A 23,866-nucleotide genomic window follows, 5' to 3' on the forward strand; every position below is an offset into this window, starting at 1 on the left:
ATTAAGATTAAATGTACATTGACGCATAGGAACTTTAAGCTGTGATGCATATAAAAATTACTCTTAGGTTTTTATTATGAAAAGTTATCTAACTAAAGTTTTTTCTTAAATTTAAAAATCCAGCTTAAATTTTCTAGGGGGGGCTGAATGTCTTCTAGGGGGGGCTGAATGTCTTCTAGGGGGGGCTAAGCCCCCCCTGGCTCCCCCTAGTTACGCCAATGATTAAGCTGTTACTGGAGAAACAACTCATCGTCAGTGTTATAAACTGGGTAAAATAACTTCAAATCATCCGCAAATGCGAGACGTGGACATTCTAGTGAATGGATTATATCGTTAAAATACAATAGAAATACCAGCGGACCCAGATGGCTGTCGTGTGCAATCCTGGAGGTAACGAATCATAAATCTCGTCACCGATTTTCACACTCAGCGTTCGTCCCGTTAAATACGATTCTAACCAGTTCAATAGATCACCGCTAAAACCATAACGGTCCAATTTAGCGACAGCGATGCAATGATTAACCTTATCAAAAGCAGCAGAGAGTGTGTAAATCGCGTCGGTTTGAGATCGTTCAATAAAACTGTTCGTTACATAGCTCGTGAAACAAAGTAAATTCGTAGCACAGGACCGTTTTGGCAGAAATCCGTGTTGCTCATCTGCCATCGCTTGTTGACAGTGCGAAAAAAATTGTTTGATGACGACTAACTCGAATAATTTCGACGTAGCACACAGCGTTGAAATTCCTCGATAGTTATCGATCTTCGACCGATCGCCTTTTTTTATGAACCGGAAACAAAAACGCCTGCTTCCATGTTACAGGAAATCTACAAGTAGAAAACGATAAACGAAACAGAAGAGTGAGAGGTTGAAGCAAATGAGAAATGCACTTCTTAAGCAGCGTAGCCGGGATCCCATCCGGTCCTGAAGAGTAGGAATGTTTTAGCTTAGCGGAAGCGGCCAGAATCATGTTATCGTCGATGTTGATCGAGGCAGACGAGTGGCCAAAGCGAGTAACGTTGCTCGCGGCTTCCAATACTTGCCCTGTACTGAGTACTTCGTTGAAAATAAGCTGCATATGTCAGCAGCATTATTGGCCGTTTCACCAGCTAGCTCCATAGTAGAAGGCAAACCTGGCTTTCGCTGTTCGTTGACAACATTCCAAAACCGTTTAGGGTCTGACTCAGCCTTCTCTCCATTTGTCGTCTATAATTCAAGTAGCAGCGTCGCCTGAGCCTTTTGTAATCGTAGTTAATCCGTCGATAATGGTCACGCAGCGGCAATGCGTGACTTGCAGAAAACCTCCTGAAAGCAGCATTTTTTATCGTTTTCAGTCGTCGAAGTTCCGCTGACTGCCATGGAAGATTTTTCCGTGGACGCCTTTGCGTTTTAGGGACGAAGCGATCAATCAAGCCATTAATGATTGACGTGAACACATTAACAGCCGGGTCGATGTCACTTGCATTTAGAGAATCTGCCCAATCGACGTCGTGTAACGCACTTAATAAACCCTCATAGTCGGCTCGCCGAAAATTATAACGAGTGCGAACTGTTGGCTCCGAATACTTAACACTATCACGGTTTGCAATGGTAAGAATGAGTGCCGGGTGGTGAGGAACCAGCTTGACGAGTGGCACTGGAGCGTATTCCAGCTGGGGAGCGGTAGCGCTAGTGCTGACAAAACAAAGATCGAGGCAGCGCCCATTCTCGTTTCCGTTGTTATTGATTTGCTGCAGATTTGCAGTGTTGTATCCGTCGAGAAGATCCAGTGCGCAACCGTGGAAGATAGAGTGATCCGCATCAGGGTACAAAAAACCGTTACGGGAGGGACGCCAGAGTAAGTTTGGTAGATTAAAATCGCCAATGATAATAATCTCGTCGCACGGTTTTGCCCTAGCAATGATCGTCAATAGAGATTGGACATGTATATCGATCAACTGTTTGTCATATGTTCGGTTCGGGGGCAAATAAATTACGCAAACAAATAATTTGCGATTAGTCAGCTGCACAGATAACCAGAGTTGTTCGAGAATGCTCCATGCAGCATCGTTGATAGCGTGAGCTTTCAAATTACGACGAACGGCAATAAGCGTACCTCCGCCGGTCTTTTTTCGACTATGATGAGGGCCGCGATTACAACGGAAACCGTCGTACTCAGCTCTGAATAAGTAGGAAGATTGGGTACGGTCGTTGAGCCAAGTACGTAGATGATATCGTAGGAACCATCCGAAAACGCAAGCATGTAGTCATCAATTTGGGAATTCATCCCGCAGGCATTTTGGTAATAGAGTTGCAGCGAGTTGGTGATCTCTTATAAGGGGGTATAAGGTTCAAGTGGGTGAAGGGGTGCGTTTATCTTGCATATGAACTGATAGCAGTTGTACAAGTGGCTGAATGACAAAAGGAAGGTTGACAAAGGAAAGGTTCAAAAAAGCAAAAAAGATTTTTATCGCTTCATAGGAATTACCGAAAAGAACATAGATTTACAAATGACTGAGGAAGAGGAGCTGACGAAAGGAGTAGAGACAATCAAATGAAGAAAAAGGGGTTTTATTTCTTGCATTATGACAATTTCCATTATAATAACAGGTGTGCAAATGGCTGAGAGACAAAGGGGTAACGAGGTAACGAGCACTCGCAGCTAATCAATTACATTAATAAATAAAGACGCAGTCCTACGTGAAAGTCTCGATCGTAGCTAACTACCCATCGGTGTCAACCAAAAACCAACAGCGAGTAATATGTTGCTAATGTTTCTTTTTCAAGGCCTCAAAGCTTTCCAGACAAAAAAATAATGCTTAAATTGTTTAAGTGAACATTAATAAACAGTTTCAGAATAAAAGTTTTTCTTAAATTTTTAACTTAGTATTGCATGTTTTTTTATAATACAGCACGCAATTTCTACTATGGCACTTTTTAATCTATATTTTTATGAGTTTAAATTAGTATATATCTTATTTCTCACTATGATTCAATTTCTCCTTTTCATTGTTTCTTTTTTCACCTGTTTTCTAATTGCAGTCCTTAAAAGAGTTAATCTAAACTAGGCTAATACTATTAAATCGAAACTCGAAACCATTATCCTATCATTTGGCCGTGTACCAAATTTCTATCTGCTCAAGAGATAATGGCTCCTTTTAAACTCAAATTTCGCATGGGTTCGTCTCGTAGCACATCCCAGGAGCAGGATATTATTGTAGACAGTCAGGCCAATCAGATTACTCCAAACTATCTGAACAGTAATACCCTAGGCACCACAAGTTTTGGTAGCAACACTACCCTAGATTCCGAGCAGAATGATAGCTTAGTTTCGATGTGCAATGATCAACGGGCCCTAATTCGGGATCAGGACTCACCCGATGAGCATATAGGTAACTTAGACGATACATCAACTAGCAGTAGTAACCATAAAACTATCGACGATAGTGATAGTCATACGTGCACAAGTAAACTGCATGAGCATTTGTTCTTATTTTTTAGGGTACGTAAATCCATCGCTGATACACACGGAAAATAATACAGTACCACTCAGCCCACCGCCATCCTACGAACATGTTCTAGAAGAGGTATGTATTACAATCCAGTATTAAGCGAAACGTAAGCCGTAGTCGAAAATCAAACATAGAATAAAGATACAAAGGAATAAAGAAATAAATAATCATAACTACAGTAAGTCTTTCAGCTAGGAAACCCTAAGAAACTGTTTGCCATGCAATGAATCAAAACAATAATATTTGACCCTTTAAAACAACATAGTGAAAAACATCCCCAGAGTAAATTATGTTTACCGCCTTTAGATAAGTAAGTTTTCTTTATAAATGAATTTTTTCAGCGTGCGCATTTAAGGGTTAATACATTGCATGGGAAACAGTTTGCTTGCGAAGCTAATTTAAACGTAAGAAAGGTTGTACATTGGATACGACCGCGTAGCTGGCGTAGAACTACGTTAGGCAGGTTGCGAAGAAACCATGAATATTAAAGAAAACTTTTCATACCATATTGACCCACGCGTGGTATAAAACAGCGTAAAGTAAATAATAGTAGGGATATTCACGTAGCGCTTGCTATGTTGCGTATACGGTGTATTACGTATTTATACTGCCGCTACTCGCATGACAGTTCCATATTCATGAAAACAAGGGCTAGACTAATCACTTGTTTTTTTTAGTCTTGACATTGTAATGCGGTCATACATATATATTAACTAGTTGAGCCCGAATCTTACGATCTGGAAAATATAAATGTCTGTTCAGAATTCCGAAGACTGCGGATACATTCCATTGCACAGTGGATCCTCTCCATACAAAAGCTGGACAAAAATAATAAAGTTGTCCAAAGATGTTGAAAATGCCACCTAAGAGTAATTTTGGGTCGCTGAATCTGATTTTTGCATCTAAAATGTTCTAAAATTATCATATGAACGTCTAGGGTTGATTAAAAAAATATTAACACTGTAAATCATATACTTTATTTTTCTGCATATACATTTTACGTATTCTGAGTGTTTTACAACAAACTAAACTACTAAAATTAAAATAAATTGGGCAAGCTCATGTTTCCAATACATAACTGTGTTTCAATTTGAAGTATTATTTCAAATTCACGTAAGTTTTGAAACATATTAAAACTGTTTTTTTGGCTATAGTGTTTCTTGCTATACTTGAAATTTTGATGCAATTTGAAAGATATTGATGGATAACAAAAGTAATGACCTAATATGGAAGCGACATATGAATTATAGAAAGATTTCATTCGATTTCAGATGTTTAAGTTGATAAAGAAATATTAAAGAATCAGGCATGGCACAATCATTTTGATTCAAATCACATTCATTTGACAGTACCGTCTCAATCAAGCAGAATCTGAAAAAGTTACATATGGGGCATTTGTAGAGCTAGTTATTATCTTCAAATTTGCTGAATAAAGCTAGGCAGTATCTTTAGTATTTAAGGTACTATATGGTTACTACCCCGTTGGTAACCAAATGAACGTTCACTTGACTACCCACGGGGCAGCAGCATTGTAGCACAGTGAATACAAAAGATACAACCCTGCTTTATTCAGCAAAATTGTAGATAATAACTAGCTCTACAAGTGCGACATATGTAACTTTTTTAAATTTTGCTTAATTGGGACGGTACTGTCAAATGAATATGAATTGAGTCAAAGTGATCGTGCCAACCCTGTTCAGAATTCATCAAATTTGAGACCTTGGCGCAGAACGGCGCAAGATGCCACTATGATTTTTGAAAACTAGACAAAATTTCCTGTAAAATGAAACATGAGCGGTCGATGCACTAGTATGCACTCCTAAGTAGATGGCGTCCTACAGACCGAAATACTGTTTAAGAATCAAATAATAACGTGTATTTTATATTGTAACTTTTATAACAATGATGTTTTGTAAAATCTAAAAATTCCATTGGATTCCCAAGAAAATTTCCTATCAAAACACATCTTTGCATGTTCGGTGTTCGATATTTTAAACTAACTAAAACGAATTCAATATCAAAGGGTGTAAAGTTTTCGCATTGCGAATTTCAACAAATTTCACTGACTTTGGTATCTTCAAAAAATTCTACAAGCTTTAGTTTTTACTCGATTTACTTAAAAATTTGGCATATATATATTCAATGATAGTACATTTAAGAAAAAATATGAAAACAATAAAAATCGAAAATCGATTTTGGCATTTTTGTCCGGCCCGGCCCCTCTGTGCATTGGCCAGTGTTTGCGAAGATGTTTAATCTTTGTATTAAACTTGGTTGGTATTGACTTGGTTCGGTCTGATTTAAGACCGACCATATGATATCGCGACAAGCAATCGAGTTGAGCAGGCGAGTCAAGCAATGGATCATTGGAAAAGCTAAAAAATTTCAGATGGCTCCAGCATAGACATGTTCTTTCAAACACACTCGACGAACGTCTGTCACACTGCCTTGCAATCTGGTTGGTCCACCTAAAAAGACCGGTTCAGATTAACCGTTATCAACCGTCAACAACAACGGAACGGCAAGAAATTATGACGTGTAATCTGTATCAGCCTTAAAGTTTACTCTAAATATGCCACGTGGGGCTTTAGTGTCCATCTATCGGTAAGCATGAGCAAAAGCTACCTACAATGATCCATTGAGTCAAGCAGTTGGAACGAGCAGTCAAATCGAGCAGTCTAGTCGAGCAGTTAAATCAAGCTATTCATTCAAGCAGTTAAATCGAGTAGTAGAGTCGAGCAGCCAAGTCAACCAGTTAAAGCGAGCAGTTCAGTCGAGCAGTTTAATCGAGCACTTGAGTCGAGCAGTCGAATCGAATGGTTTAGTCAAGCAGTCGAGTCAAGCGGTTAAGTTGAATAGTTGAGTCGAGCAGTTCATTCGAGCAGTCGAGTCGGGCAGTTTATTCGAGCAGTCGAGTCGAGCAGTTTATTCGAGAAGTCGAGTCGAGCAGTTAAGTCGAGTAGTTCAATCGAACGGTTTATTCGAGCAGTTGAGTCGAGTAGTCCAGTCGAACGGTTTATTCGAGCAGTTGCGTCGAGCAGTAGAGTCAAGCAGTTGAGTCTAGTAGTCCAGTCGGGCAGTTGAGTCGAGTAGTCCAGGCGAGCAGTTGAGTCGAGTAGTCCAATCGAGCAGTTGTATCGAGCATTTGAATCGAGCAGTTGAATCGAGCAGTTAAGTCAAGCTGCCGAATCAAACAGAAGACAAGCAGATAAGTCGAGCAGTCAAATCAAGCAGTCTAGTCGAGCAGTTAGATCAAGCTGTTTAATCAAGCAGTACAGCCGAGCAGTTGAGTCGAGCAGTCGAGATGGCCAGTTGAACCGAGCAGTCAAGTCGAGTAGTCCCGGCGAGCAGTTGAATCGAGTAGTTCCGTCGAGCAGTTGAATCGAGTAGTCTAGTCGAGCAGTTGAATTGAGTAGTCTAGTCGAGCAGTTGGGTCATGCGGTTCAGTCGAACAGTTGAGTCGAGCAGTTCAGTTGAGTAGTCCAGTCAAGCAGTTGAATCGAGCAGTTAAGTCAAGCAGTCGGGTTGAGTGGCTAAGTCGAGCAGTCTAGTCGAGCTGTAGAATCAAGCTGTCAGTTGAGTCCAGCAATCAAATCGTGTAGTCTAGTCGAGCAGTTGAATCGAGCAATCAGGTTGAGCAATTGAGTAGAGCAGCCGATTCGAATAGTCCAATCGAGTAGTTGAGTCAGGCAGTTCATTCGAGCAGTTGAGTCGAGTAGTGCAGTCGAGCAGTGGAATCAAGCAGTTGAATCGAGCAGTTGAGTCGAGCGTCGAATCGAACAGTTGAATCGAGCAGTCTAGTCGAGCAAATAAATCATGCTGTCCAGTCAAGCAGTCCAGTCGAGCAGTCGAATCGAACAGTCCAGTCGAGCAGTTCAATCGTGCAGTTACGTAGAGCAGTCAACTCGAGTAGTAAGTCAAGCATATGTGACAAGCAGTCGAATCGAGTTCGAGCAGTTAAATCGAGCTGTTCAGTCAAGCAGTCAAGTCGATCTGTCCAATCGAGCAGTTGAGTCGAGAAGTCGAATCGAACAGTTCAGTCTAGCAGTTCAGTTGAGTAGTCCAGTCGAGCAATCAAATCGAGCAGTCTAATCGACCAGTCCAGTCGAGCATGACCTTTTGAGTTAACCAGTTGAGCGATCGAGCAGTCCAGCGGTTGACTGAGAATACAACCCATTGCTACAAAAGCATGACGTCCTTTCAGGAACCTGGTTTTAGTTACCGATAAGCCTCTTATGACGTCCTGTGAGAGACCTGGTTTTCGGTACAGACATAAGCCTCTTATATAAATAGATAATATAAATATTTAGATAGTTGTAATCCGCGCGCGTCGCCTCTCGTCTATTGGATCATTATAGGTAGCTTTTGCTCATGCTTACCGCTAGATGGACACTAAAGTCCCACGTGGCATATTTAGTAAACTTTAAGGCTGATACAGATTACACGTCATAATTTCTTGCCGTTCCGTTGTTGTTGACGGTTGATAACGGTTAATCTGAACCGGTCTTTTTAGGTGGACCAATCAGATTGCAAGGCAGTTTAACAGTCGGTCATAGACGTTCGTCGAGAGTGTTTGATATGATCCATTGAGAGCAAATAGGAGGTACGCTATGTAACGCTAACGCTATGTAACTCTATGAGGTGCAACTACATTACTTTTGCTCTTCTTACCTGTAATCTGGTATGATCGGTTTGAGTCTTTACTTAATGGGGGCGATTATTACCACGAGAATTCATATCGCGCCCCTCGTTTTGGCGACAGGCATAAGCCTCTTATATAAATAGATTTTTTTTTTCTTCTTAAAACGATGGTTCTACAATTGATGAAGGGACGGTAGAGGAAAGAAATAAAGTGCCTCTATGGTTCAAATGTACAAGTACCAGCGAGTCACATGCCCTGGCGGGTGTTGTGGGTTCGAATCCGATTATAATCTCAGATTATAGCTTGGTTCGACCCATGCGCCTTCCAGCATTAGACAAAAGGTAAGTGTCAACACGACTACTTGTTAAGCGTAGCTACAATTACCCCCCCCCCCCCCTCCTTCACCAAAAATTTTTCATTTCTTTCCCCTACCGTCCCTTGATCAATTGTAGAACCATCGTTTCAAAAAAATATTAAACTAGGACTGTTATGCGAATAGCGACAGTATATACACGGAATACACCGCCCAGCCTGCACCAACTCGTATACAAATCAATGTACGAGAATTATCGTAAATATCTCTTAACAAATTTAGATTCGTAAATAAAGCCTAATTAAGCGCGCACAAGTTGATTTTCTGTCGTTTATAATGCTAGTTGCTGACTGTTAACACTGCTGTGAAGCAGGTCAATGCAGAAGGCTTACCCCTTGGGGACAAAATTTGACATTTGGTTGCTGACAACGGAAGTTATGTCAGAAGAAATAATAACAATACAATAAATAAGAAGTTATAAAAGAGAATCGATGTTAAAGCTACTCTGAAACAAAAACCATGGTATCTCGCACAATTTTGCAGAAAACGCATGCTTTTTGTAAGTACCATGAAAAAGCTATTCAAATTTACCATGATTCTTGTACAAGTAATATGTTCTCAGATAATTTTACTACCTTTCATGGTCATGTCTAGTAATTTTGACTACGATTCTGTTATATTTCTCATGTATCGGGGTAACGCCGAAAACAACACATAGTAATTTTGACCAGAACACTGTTTAAGCTAAACAGAAATCTTTTCTGCAAAAATTCATTGGTGTGTCCTCTTAATTTTACCCTCTAATATGGTAACAATTACCATGATTCTTGTTTCAGTGTAGAGACGAAATTTCAGGCATCTAATTCTAAATTAGTTTATTCTAAATTTGTTATTCATGCATCTAAATTAAAATTGGTAAAATTATATAAAATTGGAAACTAAAGTAAGTGAGATTAATGCTATTATAAAATAAATAAATAAAATTGATAGCTTATATCTAAATAGCCGAACCGCGTAATTGTTAACCGGTAGCAAAAACGAGGCAATATAGGTCAGAAACGGTGTGTAAGAGAGTGAGGATTGGCAAATCGTTGTAAGTAATAACTTGATTTATATAAAACAAATTCTTAGTGAAATACATTTGCAGTTTAAGTTGCACATAAGAGGCTGCTACAAAACTTGGCTAATTCGATTCCGAACAATCTTAAAAACGATTTTGGTGATTTCGGATCGATGCCTAACCTCAAAACACTATGACTGAGCCTCTGGATTTTACTCAAACCCCCTGTGGGACTTGTAATCAGATCTCAACTGAAGTAGAAGATATGATCGGATGCGAATACTGTGATAGCTGGTACCACTTTCGATGCGTTGGGGTCACCGCTGCTGTTCGGAAAGAAAAAAAAGTGGTTTTGTTCGGCAGAAGGGTGTCAAGTTGCAGCCCAGGAATATTGGCAGAGTAAGGCGGCGAAGAAATCTAATCGCGGTAAAAAAAACCGTAGATGACTCGGACCAAACGAGCGTAAAGTCTGAACAACAGAAAGGTTCTTCCTTAGAGCAGCGAATTAAAGCTATGGAGAAACAGCATAAGCAACTAGAAATGGAACTAGAGTCGGAGATGCAATTAAAAGCTAAGGAAGCTGAATTGAAACACTCGCTGAGGCTGAAACGTGAATTGCTACAAAAACAACTACGTGACAAGGAAGAAGAAGCGCAGAAAGTATTCCAAGCAAAATTGTTACAGGATAAGCAGGATCTAATAGACCGAATGAGAGCTCGAGAATCTACATTCAAAAGGGCTATGGAGAAACTGGACGAAGAGCTAGGAGATCTTATGGTTAAGAGTAAAGAGACAAATTTGGACCTCTCTAGTGCACCGGCCGCTCCTCCTAAGTTAAATGCAGAGAAACACTTCGAAACACGTTCGCGAAATCATGAAACGGAGCTTTCGGATGAGAAGAGATTGCACAAACCGAAGCAAAATGCACAACCTCAGGATGACTCACAATATGACAGCGAATCGGATACGGGTTCAGAAGGAAATTCGTTGCATCAATCACACAAACCACGAGATGAAGGTATGAGTGTAAACGGGCTGGGGAACAACCGATCCGGGCCGAGTAGAGCTCAACTTGCTGCTAGAAATGGCATTACTAACAAGCTCCCTATGTTTTCGGGTAAACCAGCATATAGTTACTATATATATAGTTCGGCGGATAGAAAACCAGGCGAAATGGCATCCCTGATTTATGAAATTAAATTTGAAATTATGGTGAAATGTGCAGGTTTTTACAAAAAATAATCACTGGCGGGTGTTGAAAATGACTAGTTCTATGAAAATAAAGTGTGTTTTTTTAACATTACTCCTGCATTTTGGATTTTGAAAAGCTTTTGGCTCCGCTTTTGACGTTTATTTGGCTCCCGATTTTCTATCCGCCGAACTATATATATAGTAACTATAAACCAGCAGAGTGGCCATTATTTTACGGAGCTTTTATAGCCTCAAACGAAGCTTGTGGATATACAGACGTCGAAAATTTAGTGCGTTTGCAGGAATGCTTACGAGGACCTGCTCTCGAATTAGTGCGCGGTCAATTACTGCTTCCTAGATCCGTCCCAAGAGTCATAGTAAAATTGCAACAAATGTACGGTCGACCGGAGAAAGTTCTCCATAGCCTTCTGAGACAGGTACGAGAAGTAAAACCACCCAACGAGAAAAGTCTTGCCAGTTATATACCCTTTGGAAATACCGTAGAGCAGCTCTGCGAGCATCTAGAAGCAGCACAAATGACGCAACATTTGATCAACCCTTTGCTTATTCAAGAGCTGATCGACAAGCTTCCCGATGGAACCAAACGCGAATGGGTTCATTTTAAGCGAAGTAAACGAAAGGTAACGCTAAGAACGCTTACTGATTTTCTTTCTGGCATCGTAGCAGATGCATGTGAGGCGAATATTGATTTGAATTGTAGAGTGGAAAACAAACAAGTTTACAGCGGAAAAGCTAAAGTAAGAGAGCAAGGCGCGTTGTTCAATCATGCTGAAGCTGAGACTGCGGTGGGCAGTAATTTGACCAAACGAAATTTAAAACCCTGCGTCGTATGCCAGCGCACAGACCACAGACTGCGATTCTGTCAGGATTTTAAGAATCTTGAGCTCGCTGATAGGAAGAATGTAGTAGACCAGTGGAAGTTATGCAACGTTTGCCTAAACGATCATGGTGGAACGCCATGTAAATTTAAAATGCGTTGCAATTTCGGCGGCTGCAGAGAGCGCCATAATCCTTTGTTGCACCCTAGCAATGGTGTAGTCGGAACGAGTGTGCACATTTGTACGAGTAACCCCATCATTTTTCGTATGATACCGGTACAGTTGCAGTATGGCGAACGAGTTTTGAGTTTGCTGGCATTTTTGGATGAGGGAGCTTCAGTAACGCTATTAGAACAACAGCTGGCGGATCGTTTAGGAATAAAAGGTGTTCAGGAAAAACTAACCATAAAATGGACAGCGGATGTAACGAGGGTAGAAAAACAGTCGCAGCGTATGAACCTGTGGGCCTGTACAGCTACCGCAGGAGAAAAACTGATGTTAAAATCTGTTCGCACAGTAAATAAACTGATGCTACCAGCTCAATCGTTGGACGTGCAGGAATTGTCCAAGCAGTATGCACATTTGCGAGGTCTTCCAATTATGTCGTACGAGGGTCGCCCGGAAATGCTGATTGGGCTGAACAACCTCCACGCATTCGCTCCTTTAGAAGTGAAGTTAGGTACGGCTATGGATCCGATAGCTGTTCGATGTCATCTAGGCTGGACAGTTTATGGTCCGAAGCAAGTTATCGAATATCAACCAGAAAGCTACCTTGGTTATCATGCAGAAGTAAGTAACGAAGACTTACACGCTTTAATAAAGAGCCATTATACGCTGGAAGAAACAGTGATAAGCCTGCCGCAAGAGTCCGCTGAGGATAGAAGAGCGTGGGAGATACTAGAGCGTTCCACTAAAAGAATAGGACAGCGTTTTGAAACTGGCCTATTGTGGAAAGCTGATGATCCCTGGTTTCCGAACAATTTCTCTATGGCCTTAAGGAGATTAAAGCAATTGGAAAATAAGTTACAAAAAGACCCGCAATTGTATGAGAACGTTTGTAGTCAAATTGAACAGTATGTAGAAAAGGGATATGCACATTTAGCTACCTGCGACGAATTAAATAATACCGCCCCTGGTAAATACTGGTACTTGCCGCTTAACGTAGTTTTGAATCCCAAAAAACCATCAAAAATACGGCTAGTCTGGGACGCAGCCGCATCGGTAAAGGGAGTGTCATTGAACTCACAACTGCTGGCAGGCCCCGATATGCTGGTTTCTCTGGTGTCCGTCATTGTTGGGTTTCGACAGTATAGGATTGCATTTGGCGGAGACCTGCGCGAAATGTATCACCAGGTGAAAATTAGGGCTGAGGACAAGCAAGTGCAACGTTTTCTGTTTCGTAAAAATTCCGATCAGCCACCCACTACTTACGTCATGGACGTTGCTACATTTGGGTCGACCTGTTCACCCTCGTCGGCCCAATTTGTAGAAAATAAAAATGCAAAAGAGTATGCAGTGCAGTATCCCGAAGCGGCTGAAGCGATAATTAATCGTCACTATGTCGACGATTATTTCGACAGTGTCGATACCGTCGAAGAAGCGATTCGCCGTTCAAAGCAAGTGAGCTTCGTACACTCGAGAGCAGGGTTCGAGATTAAAAATTGGCTATCTAATTCTCACGATGTCTTACGCGGCCTCGGTGAGCAGCAAGCTATGCAAGATGTTCATTTTAGCCGAGATAAGGAAACGAATAACGAAAGAGTACTCGGAATCGTTTGGAATCCGAAACGGGATGAGTTTTCATTTTCCACTCACCAAAGAGAAGAGTTTCAGCCGTACATGAGTGGCGAAAAACGACCAACAAAAAGGATAGTGCTAAGCAGAGTAATGAGGTTCTTCGATCCATTGGGTCTATTGTCCCCATTTACCATACACGGAAAAATAATAGTACAACACCTCTGGAGGTCTGGTTGTGACTGGGATAATGAAATAAGCGACGACTGCTGGGTGTTGTGGAAACGGTGGATTGCACTAATCAGACAGGTGGATGAAGTTAGAATAGCTCGATGTTATCTTGGTGACGCAATGTCCTCTTCAGTCGAATCTCTTGAAGTGCATATATTTTCTGACGCGAGTAAATACGCCTATGGCTGTGTAGCCTATCTGCGTGCATGCATCAATGGAACTGTTTGTTGCAGTTTGATGATGTCACGTGCGAAAGTCGCTCCACTTAAACGCCAATCGATTCCTCGCCTCGAATTAATGGCGGCTGTCCTGGGGGCACGGATGGAGGAAACAATTCAGCGTACACATATTTTGAAAATATCTCGGTATATTCTGTGGACCGATTCCCGAACAGTTTGTAGCTGGATCAAATCAGATCAGCACAAATTTAAACAATTTGTGGCCTTTAGAGTAGGCTAATTATTGGAATTAACAAGCTTGACTGGATGGAGGTGGATCCCTACAAAGCTTAATTCGGCGGATGTGTTGACTAAGTGGGGAAGAGGGCCGCCACTTGAGAGCGACGGTGAATGGTTTACTGGACCATCCTTTTTATATGAAGAAGAAAAATACTGGCCGGTTAATGAAATTGAAATTGAGAATACGGGTGAAGAAGCGAGAGGTGTCGTTTTATTTCACGGGCTGATTGACGTTCAAACGGTTTCTCGGTGGACAAAGTTGATACGAGTGACGGCGATCGTGGTGCGATTCATTGACAATTGTTTGCTTAAGCGACGTGGTTGCCCGATAGTAACATTCACGGCGACCGAAAATCAACAGCGTTTAATTAGGCAGGCAATCCGCTCAACGAAAAGTCCGCTTCGAAAAGAAGAATTTCAGAAAGCGGAAACTATACTTTGGAAACAAGTACAGTTTGAAAGTTATCCCGATGAGATGAGTATATTAACGCAAAATATGCAGCAGCAAGGTGATGTAAAATTCACGCTGGGGGAAATCTAGTTGTCTTCACAAGTTGTGTCCGCTAATAGATAATGAAGATGTGCCAAGAGTGGACGGCAGAATGGGAAGGTCACCCTCAATTCCATTCGATAAAAAATTTCCAATCATTCTGTGTAGAAAACACAAAGTAACTGAAATGCTGATACAATTTTATCATGAGAAATATGGTCATGCGAACCGCGAAACAGTAGTGAATGAGCTACGACAAAAATTCTGGATACCAAACATACGGGCTGCTGTTCTGAAAGTGATGCGTGACTGCATTTGGTGCAAGGTGAATCGGTGTAAACCACAGACACCGATGATGGGTCCGCTACCTGTGCAAAGGACAACGCCGCTGGTGCGACCGTTCAGCGCAGCTGGATTAGATTATCTAGGACCTGTTGAAGTAACAATTGGTCGTAGAAAGGAAAAAAGGTGGGTCGCTGTATTCACATGTTTGGCCGTGCGAGCCGTGCATTTGGAGGTAGTCTACAGCCTTACGACGGAATCCTGTTTTATGGCGATTCGCAGGTTTGCCTGTAAGCGTGGCATGCCCACTGAAATATTTTCAGATAACGCTACGTGCTTCAAAGGAGCTGACGCTGAAATGCAGCGGATTCGGAAAAAGATAAATAGCGATTGTGCAGATAAAATATCTAGTGCCACTACGACGTGGAACTTCAACCCCCCATGTACCCCGCACATGGGCAGCTTTGAAAACGCTGCAAGATGGTAGAGTTTTGACAGATGAAATACTAAATACAACTTTAGCTGAAGCGGAAGACATGATTAATATGCTACCGCTTACGTATATGCCGCAGGACTTTGCTGAGGAAGAGTCATTGACACCGAATCATTTTCTTCGGGGATCGGTGACTAATTCGGATAAAGCAGTGGATGAAACCGTGGATTATGCTGAAGCATTAAGAAACGCTTATAAGCGATCTCAGTACTTGGCAGATCAAATGTGGCAAAGGTGGTATAAGGAATACTTGCCAACAATCAACGTTCGTACGAAGTGGTTCGAGGAAACGAGACAATTAAAAGTTGGAGATCTTGTATTTATCGTCGATGGGAAAAATAGAAAGAGCTGGATAAGAGGCGTCGTGGAAGAGGTTTTTGCTGGAGCAGATGGTAGGATAAGACAGGCAAACGTAAGGACTTCGAGAGGCGTCGTCAAACGTGCGGTTGTTAATTTGGCGGTAATGGAAATACAAGACGGTAAATCCGGGAATTCCGATTAAATTACCGGATGTTACGGGCTGGGGATTGTTAACACTGCTGTGAAGCAGGTCAATGCAGAAGGCTTACCCCTTGGGAACAAAATTTGACATTTGGTTGCTGACAACGGAAGTTATGTCAGAAGAAATAATAACAATACAATAAATAAGAAGTTATAAAAGAGAATCGATGTTAAAGCTAGAGACGAAATTTCAGGCATCTAATTCTAAATTGGTTTATTCTAAATTTGTTATTCATGCATCTAAATTAAAATTGGTAAAATTATATAAAATTGGAAACTAAAGTAAGTGAGATTAATGCTATTATAAAATAAATAAATAAAATTGATTGCTTATATCTAAATAGCCGAACCGCGTAATTGTTAACCGGTAGCAAAAACGAGGTAATATAGGTCAGAAACGGTGTGTAAGAGAGTGAGGATTGGCAAATCGTTGTAAGTAATAACTTGATTTATATAAAACAAATTCTTAGTGAAATACATTTGCAGTTTAAGCTGCACATAAGAGGCTGCTACAAAACTTGGCTAATTCGATTCCGAACACTGACAAACATACGATTTTCAGCACAATGTTATATATCTGTTTGAAACTGGTCGCGCTTAATAGGATCTTATTGTATTGAAATACCTATATAAGTGTGTCGGTCTAAACTATTCCTCAGTGCGTATATCGCCTCCAAAATGGTACGGATAAGCGGCTTTTGCGTGTCGAAAACGATTTTGTTGGATACATATCAGTACGCAACTCTTGTTTTTGCAATCTAATTATACATATGAAAATGCTGACTGGGCATATACGCAACATAGCAAGCGCTGCGTCAATACCCCTAGTATTATCTTGCTAAATAATTATATCGTATTTATGATATACTTATGTTTTGTATTTTGAATATGTTGTGATGCCAAAAACGAATATTTTTACATGTGCCGGAGAATTTTAAAATAGAAATCTTGCTCACGCACTCATAGAAGTAATACCTATGCTATTGGCGATAATAATGCTTTAATAATCTATCTGGCTTCACCAAAATTCAAATAATACTATATTTAACGTACATTAGTCCACACTCCACACTGACAATTAACAAAAAGTAAGCTTTTCATTGTCATTCCGCGATTGCAACCATCAAGGCATGAAAACTTATTTACATGAGCCAGTCCATGACTGCATATGTCGCCTGTTTGCAGAGTTATGTAGCAAGCCAAAAGCCTTGACCTCGAAGTACGACATTGGTCTAACAAGCGGCGCGTTTTCGTATCTCGACTAAGAGAGGCTATTAGAGTCAACAGAATCATTGACTCTGCAATAGTTCTGAACTCTTACAGCTGGCTGCCGAAGTCTATCGTTTAAAAACCGAATTTTAAATTTCCAAATCGGAATGTAGCACCTAGGATTTGCTTACATTCTAGCAAGCAAAAACACGATGTGAAACTTGTAAAATAAATTTCCAAACGACGATATCTAAGTCGGATTAAATACTATTGGTGTGGTCCAAGCTTAGCGAAGAGGAAAGTTGCAGTGATTGGTTCGGAATGGCTCTGCTTTTCGTTATATGTATTTTCAATAGTCTTTATATAGTCCGTGCTTGGAAAACAAGGCTTTCACACGGAAAATTTCAACTTCAAAGTTTTTATTGATTTTCACTATCTAGCGATTAGAAAAGGGTCTTTTCGTAAAAGCCATAAAATTGCTGCATCTTTTATGAATCGAGTGATATGCGAACCAACAACCATCAAAATCCGTTCTAAATTGGAAGTGTTATAAGCGTTCGAAATCTTTCATTCTTTCGCTAGCTCGAATCCAAATCTCGGATTGACACCCTGCGGTAATACGTAGCAGGGATGGTCCGATCACTTTGACTCAATTTTGATACATTTGACGTACCGTCGACGTATGGGACATCTGTAGAACTAGTTATTATCGGACCATCCCTGGTCTTACGTCAAAAAGCAGACTAGGAGGCACCGTAAAATAAGTAATCTGCTATCTTGATCCTACCTAATTTTAATGACGCATGTCTTAAAACTTCTTGCCTCGCAAAAACATAGCCTTCAACATTGATGTTAGCTGTTATTGACTTCAACGAGCCTTTCAAACAAAATATATAACAAGTGAAAGACTCAAATTAAATGAAACATTGCATACTTCAAAAAGCGTATCTTTGAATCGAACCAGTTGAAGCATAACGCCAATACAAATTTAATTTGTTCAAAAAATATATTTACTTGTATTACTACTCAATTACGCAATGAAAAGAAATTCCAATACCCTAATACCATCAAACTACTAGATTTAATTATACAAAAAATCTGTCTAAAACTAAGAACTATCTAAAAATGTGAGATAGTAATGACATATTAATTATGTTTCCATATTAATTTTTCCACATAAATTTAGAACCGCCTCGCAGCGTTGGATAAGGAGAACAACAAAACATCGAGTCTAAGTCTATCACTATCAAATTGCGAGATGCTTGGAAGCAATCAACAGTTAAACATCAACGCCCCTGGGTTAGAAAAGCAGCAACAGCTTACTGATCAACAGAATCAACCGCAAGGAACTCCAAATGCAACGAGCAAACAAGAAAGCATCGATTCATCCCTTTATTCCTGCAGTTCAACCACGTCACCCTCACAAGAGAATCATCTAGGATGTACTGGTTCATGCGATCCCTTGTATAGCATTGTTAATCAACAACAGATGGAGCAGCTTGGTAAATCATAGTATTTTACTCGTAGATACCCAAATTTATAGTTGTGAATCAAAATTGAATCTAAATTTAGATTACCTCCTTTTTTTAACCGCCGTTGCATAGGCAGCCATTGGTCTATCACCGAGAGCTTATAGAGATATCATTTTTTATTTGTGAAATGTAATTTCGTTGCACATGCGCAAAACGCCTATATAAAAGACAGTTGTGAATTCTAATTTATTTGCCTTAAATAAACAGTTGACCTATTGGCTATATGTAATAATAAAACAAAGCCTTGGGCTTATACCGTCTTTAGGCCCTTCTTTATCGACAGACGTCGCGGCCGGCTGTTAGAGTACAGAAAATTTACGGGGTCAGTGCAACAATCCTACAATCCTACTGACTCTATCTAGCAAGCACCGCCTAGCCGGATTCGAACACGCAACGACTGACTTGTTAGACCGCCATCGTACCTCGAAGCTAACTGGGCGATGCATATGTAATAATAGAACATGAATATTTGTAACGAATTTCTATTTTTTCTGCGTTTTGAAAAGACATTTGAAATATTGTGTGAAACGTAAAAGCTTAAACTTACCTTAATCTGCTACACATTTTGTTTAATATAAGCAGCTATTTCTAGTAGTCTTGTAGGGGAACAAGGGGCAAGAAGGCCCGGCGGGGTAAGAGGGACCACATTGATTTCGTCAAGAAATCCTTAAATTTTCTACAAATGCCCCAGTATGTTTTGTTTATTAGCCTATCTAAACACTTTCGAGATAACCTGTGGCACTCGGCCGTATCCAACGTCAAAACTAGAATCGAAACAAACTTTTCGTTCGCAGTGTCTTCATGCGATATAATTTCAGCAGCAACAAATTTCAGGTTTTTCAGCAAAAAAAGTTATGTATTTTGTCGTTTCTCTTACCACTGACTTTAATTGGGCAATTCTTTTTCTGCATGTGGCGGAAAAGGTATATAAAATAGTACGGATTGAGAGATAAAAGCAAAATAATGTAAATTGTTAAGTAGGGGTAAGACGGGCCATTTTTCACGGGGTAAAAGGGCCATACGTCATACGTGCTCATTTGCAATTGCCTAAAGTTCTTCTGTTTAGTGTTTTAATAGATTTTAAAAATATTGAATAAAAAAATCAACTTTTTTCCTGTTGAATTTGACTAACTTTTTTATTATTCTGACAGATACGCATTTTGTTTACGACTTGCAGGCTTCATCAGTGTCTTTTTCGAAATAGAGTACATCTGTAATAAAAATTACCCCTGAATCTGAGATCATCCTGTCTAACACAGAGCCTCCCACGTCAAAAGAAGCCAACAAGTGCCATTCGAATAACACAATCAATGTAAATTTTGATCTAATGGAATCAAAATTCGATGATTCCAATTCACATTTAATGTGTTGCCTTCTTTGCCTTCACCTAAAGTGTATACCCTTCACTTAAGAGTAAACGCCCTGCTGACAAACCAACAAAAATAACGCCAAGAAAAGAGTAGATAAAAACCAGCGGAGTAAAATAACGTCTACTCTTATTTTCAAAATTTAACTAGTAGTAAAATTCCTTCTTTTAGCAGGTGTCTAAATTAAACTATACCTTCTTTTAGCATGTACCTAAAAACCCCTTAAGAAGTTGTTCTTACTTAGTTAAAATATTGAAATTGCGTTTACAACTCAAAGAAACCTTCAAATCTGCCACAATCCACCTTACTCCGCCATGGTCCGTCTTACCCCTTTGGTGGTCCTTATTACCCCGGCTGGTTTGAACGAGTAATTTTTAGACGTTTCTAAAAATTGATGAAAAATTACGGAAAAATAGACTAATTAATTCTTTATATAATTTTTAATGGTAGATAAATGAATGCTTTTCCATGTGTGGAACAACAAAAGGTGAATTTTCGTACACATTTTATGCTAGCAATTTATTCGCTTAGGGGGGCCGTCTTACCCCGTCTTCCCCTACAAATAAAAAGTACTTTTCGCGGTGTACAGCTACAGAGGTGTACACACTCTAAAAAATCGACACGTCGCATCCACATGCAAAATCATGTAAACTTCTGTACAGCAACTTACATGAACTTCATGTAGTTAATAGGAAAGTTGATAAAACCTACCGGGATCGCACGTAAACTGGTTAGTATGAGTGCGAGTAACCAATAATTCACATGAATGTGTGATGGATGAGAATTACCTATGTTTTCACGTAAACTTGACGTGCCGATTTTTTTTTTTTTTGAGTGCAGTTCAAAATCTCTGGAGTCCACTGGGATAAAATCGATCTTTTTTGCCCTAAGTAAGTTATGTTAGCGTTGAATCCATTTGTTTGGCAATTGTATCACAGGAAGTCACGCTAAATACACTTAGCTTGAAAATTTCAATGAAAATCCATATTAATTTTTTGTTTTGAATATTCTTACCTTTGTTTTCATAAACATTATTACAATCCAACAAATAGCAAATACGTCAAAGTGCCCAGAATCTCTATGTATCTATGTATCTCATTTAATGTATCTATGTATCTCATTTAATTAAATGTTCAGTCACTCATCATAATAATTTTATTTAAAGCTGAAGAAATGGAAGAGATGCACATTGAAGAAACCTGCCTATCAACAGACAACCTAGATAATGATTCATATGCGGATGAGTGTCAATCTTTCAACTCACAAGCCTATGAGGGATCGTCCACCGCATCGATGATAGTGCAACAGGAAGTCAAAGGACCGGAAATACTGTATAAATCTAGTAAACAACTATATAAGGCCGTCGCTAAGGAATGTGGCATTACATGTAAAATGTCAGACCAATGTCGATGTTTGGATTGTCAAAGTCGCTATTTTGACTGCGAATATGATCAGGTTAGTCGTTATTATAGATTGTATATACACTTTAAAAAATGCACTGAAGTCGGCAAAATTTTGCCGAGTTTTGGAGAGGAGAATTTTTTGTTATACCAAACGTTAGTTGAGATCCGTAAACGTCGATATGCACCACAGAAATTTTCACCGAACGCTCGGCTGTCCAAATCTCGGAAAATTTTGCCGAGTTTTTTAAGTGTGTAGAGTACGGCAATAGTTCTTCAGCGTACTTCTATTTTGGGCCTACCCTCAGTTTTACACATCCTGGGCTGGGGAAAAACTATCACTAATTTCCACCAATATACTCTACTATGACTGACATATTCCTTTCGTAGTGGTAACATGAACACAGAGTAAGCCTAATAATTAGAAGCATGCCGAAAATGCTAACCAATGCCCAATATAGACCCGCGGTTAACATTTTAACATTTTTAACCAGCAAACCATATAAAAAACAAATGATACAGGAAAAGAAGAGAAAAAATTTAAATCAAATTGAATTTTATAAACTTGGCAATCTTGCATATTTGCAAAGTCCTTACCGTTTGAAAAAACGAAGGCATGAGTGAAAAGGGATACACGTCAAGAATTGCGCTTGCAACAGGAAGTGTGTTTTGTTGGTTTTGCATCCGTGGGTCTAAATTAAAATATTCCTTATCGTTTGGTTTCATATGTATAAAACCTTATTTTTTCCAGAACGAAAACGAAAAAACTGATGGAGGTTTGGGAGCTGGTACGCCAATGTTTATCAGCGAGGTTATGCATGGCACTGCTTGCACTATACTTTAAGTCAAGTCGTTTGTAAATCAACTGAAGCCTACGAAAAGTTAATAATACTAGTCAACAATCACTATATTTCAGCTATGAAAAAACAGAAGAATTGCACAAATATAATGGTCGAAGAATAGGACATAATTGAATAATTGAACAAAATGAAGCCTTTTCGAATATTTTTATCTTATCAGTAATAAACTAAACTTGCAGTACGAGAAATAATTAAAGATTTCAGTGATGACTATTATAGCTATAGTAAAATCACATTATGAGCAACTACTAGTTAACATACTGCTGAATTACGAATAGCTATGAATACTCACTCAATTTGAAGTACCAAGGCAGGTTATAACTAGGTACTCACTTGATGTAGAATTAAATAGCAATGATTCTGCTGGAAGATTTTGCGTCGAGAATTTGAACAAAACGGACAGAATTTGAGTTCGCATATGTATGGCCTTTACAACATGACCGGTAATATAATTACTTCAGTGTACAATGTTATTGTAAGTGTGTCAAGATAAATTAACGAGTAAGCATACAATTTCTATCGCCATAAAAGGACTGTTGCATTACTTTTTCTTTTAACCTCGTGCAAGCTAAATTTGTTAGAAAACGAAAACAAGATTAGCAAGCAGTTTAGTTAGAAGAGCCTGGACAAAAAATGTCATTTAAATTATGAATATTCTGCAGCCCCATCGGAATCTTTTCAAGCAGATAATAGCTAAGTGGTTAGAAATAGTGAAACCAACAGAAGTAATAACCAATATTTGTATTGAAATGAAAGCATATATTTACAACTGTATTTGCGAAAAAATAGCTACATGAATGAAGTCAATGTGTAATATATGTACTGAAAACTAAAAACTACAAATACATAACTAAATGCACCGAAAACTATTTGCACAAATGTACATTTCGTTTGTTATACATAGTATTGTTGAGTTGACGTCGTTCTAAATGCAATTTCTATCCGAATAAATCTACCTTACTTTTACGACTAAATTTTGGGGGTGCCATTTTGAGGATTTGAGTGGAGCGACAAATTGGCTAGCACCGGCCCTGTTTGTATATTTTGACAGTTCGAAATCATTTTCATTTACCGAGTGATCAGTAAACGTAACTTTTGCCGAGAAGGTTATTGAGTTTGGCAAAACAAATTAAGTGTATATAGGTAAGCTGGAAAATAGAGTGGAGTATAACCCAACAAACATTTTTGTTTGAGTGTAGTTTATTCAACTATTGTATAGCTATATCCAATGGAACAAGCGCTTGATAAGCTGCTATACAACAAAAATGTTCCTTGGGAAGATTTGCTAATGTGTATTGGTGGTTTGTGTGCATCGGGAAACGATTACGCTATGGAAAAAAATTCTCGATGAATACAAATCGCGTATACGTATACGCAGCGAAGTGTGCGTAAGATAAATGTCAGCAATCTCTCACTCAAAAAATCGACCCGCATCCGCGCATCCACGTGACAAATCATGTAAACAACTTACATGAAGTACATGAACTTCATGTACTAGTTTGGGAAAGTTGATAAAATTTACCGGGATCGCACGTAAACCGGGGGGCTCTGTAGCCGCAAGGTTACCGAGTCTGCTTTGACAAGCGAATGGTCGTGGGTTCTAATCTTAGTAGAATCAGGCCATTCGATGTCAAAGTGACTTTAGCATGGGTTTATTCTCTGGCCCCTCATTACCCTTCCTTCATGCTGAGTTCTACATTATCCCGAAGACGCTTCTTATGGTTAGTATGCTGGTATGAGGACCTAATGAGGTAATGGTTTTGAACCTCAGGAGG

The 23,866-nt window shown here is 39.5% G+C and overlaps 2 protein-coding genes across 2 annotated transcripts in view; one reads left to right on the top strand and one right to left on the bottom strand.

The window, feature by feature from the left end:
* Positions 1–22,075, top strand: part of LOC128738300 (uncharacterized) — a 40,549-nt gene extending 18,474 nt beyond the window's left edge. The window contains exons 2-6 of the mRNA XM_053833336.1: positions 3,020–3,369; positions 3,479–3,564; positions 18,119–18,434; positions 20,997–21,286; positions 21,983–22,075. Coding sequence (XP_053689311.1) covers positions 3,126–3,369; positions 3,479–3,564; positions 18,119–18,434; positions 20,997–21,286; positions 21,983–22,075 — 1,029 coding nt within the window. The 5' untranslated portion in view covers positions 3,020–3,125. The remainder of the gene's footprint in view (positions 1–3,019; positions 3,370–3,478; positions 3,565–18,118; positions 18,435–20,996; positions 21,287–21,982) is intronic.
* On the bottom strand, positions 753–2,224 carry LOC128736033 (uncharacterized). Its single transcript, XM_053830518.1, has 4 exons — positions 2,202–2,224; positions 1,132–2,158; positions 889–1,070; positions 753–825 (listed from the first exon to the last, which is right to left on the bottom strand). Exons 1-4 carry the CDS (start codon positions 2,222–2,224, stop codon positions 753–755), a joined length of 1,305 nt encoding a protein of 434 aa, XP_053686493.1.
* Positions 22,076–23,866: the final 1,791 nt, after the last annotated feature.

Source organism: Sabethes cyaneus, chromosome 2 (genome assembly GCF_943734655.1).
Source record: "Sabethes cyaneus chromosome 2, idSabCyanKW18_F2, whole genome shotgun sequence".
In the NCBI taxonomy this organism is placed as follows: Eukaryota; Metazoa; Arthropoda; class Insecta; order Diptera; family Culicidae; genus Sabethes; species Sabethes cyaneus.

Bases quoted from the DNA above. Each gene is read 5' to 3' on its own strand.
- LOC128736033 (XM_053830518.1), bottom strand. From the start codon at position 2,224: ATGGTTCCTACGATATCATCTAC. The intron at 1,071-1,131 runs GTTTGCCTTCTA...TGACATATGCAG, and splicing joins CAACGAACAGCGAAAGCCAG to CTTATTTTCAACGAAGTACT. The intron at 826-888 runs GTGCATTTCTCA...TTCTACTTGTAG, and splicing joins CCGGCTACGCTGCTTAAGAA to ATTTCCTGTAACATGGAAGC.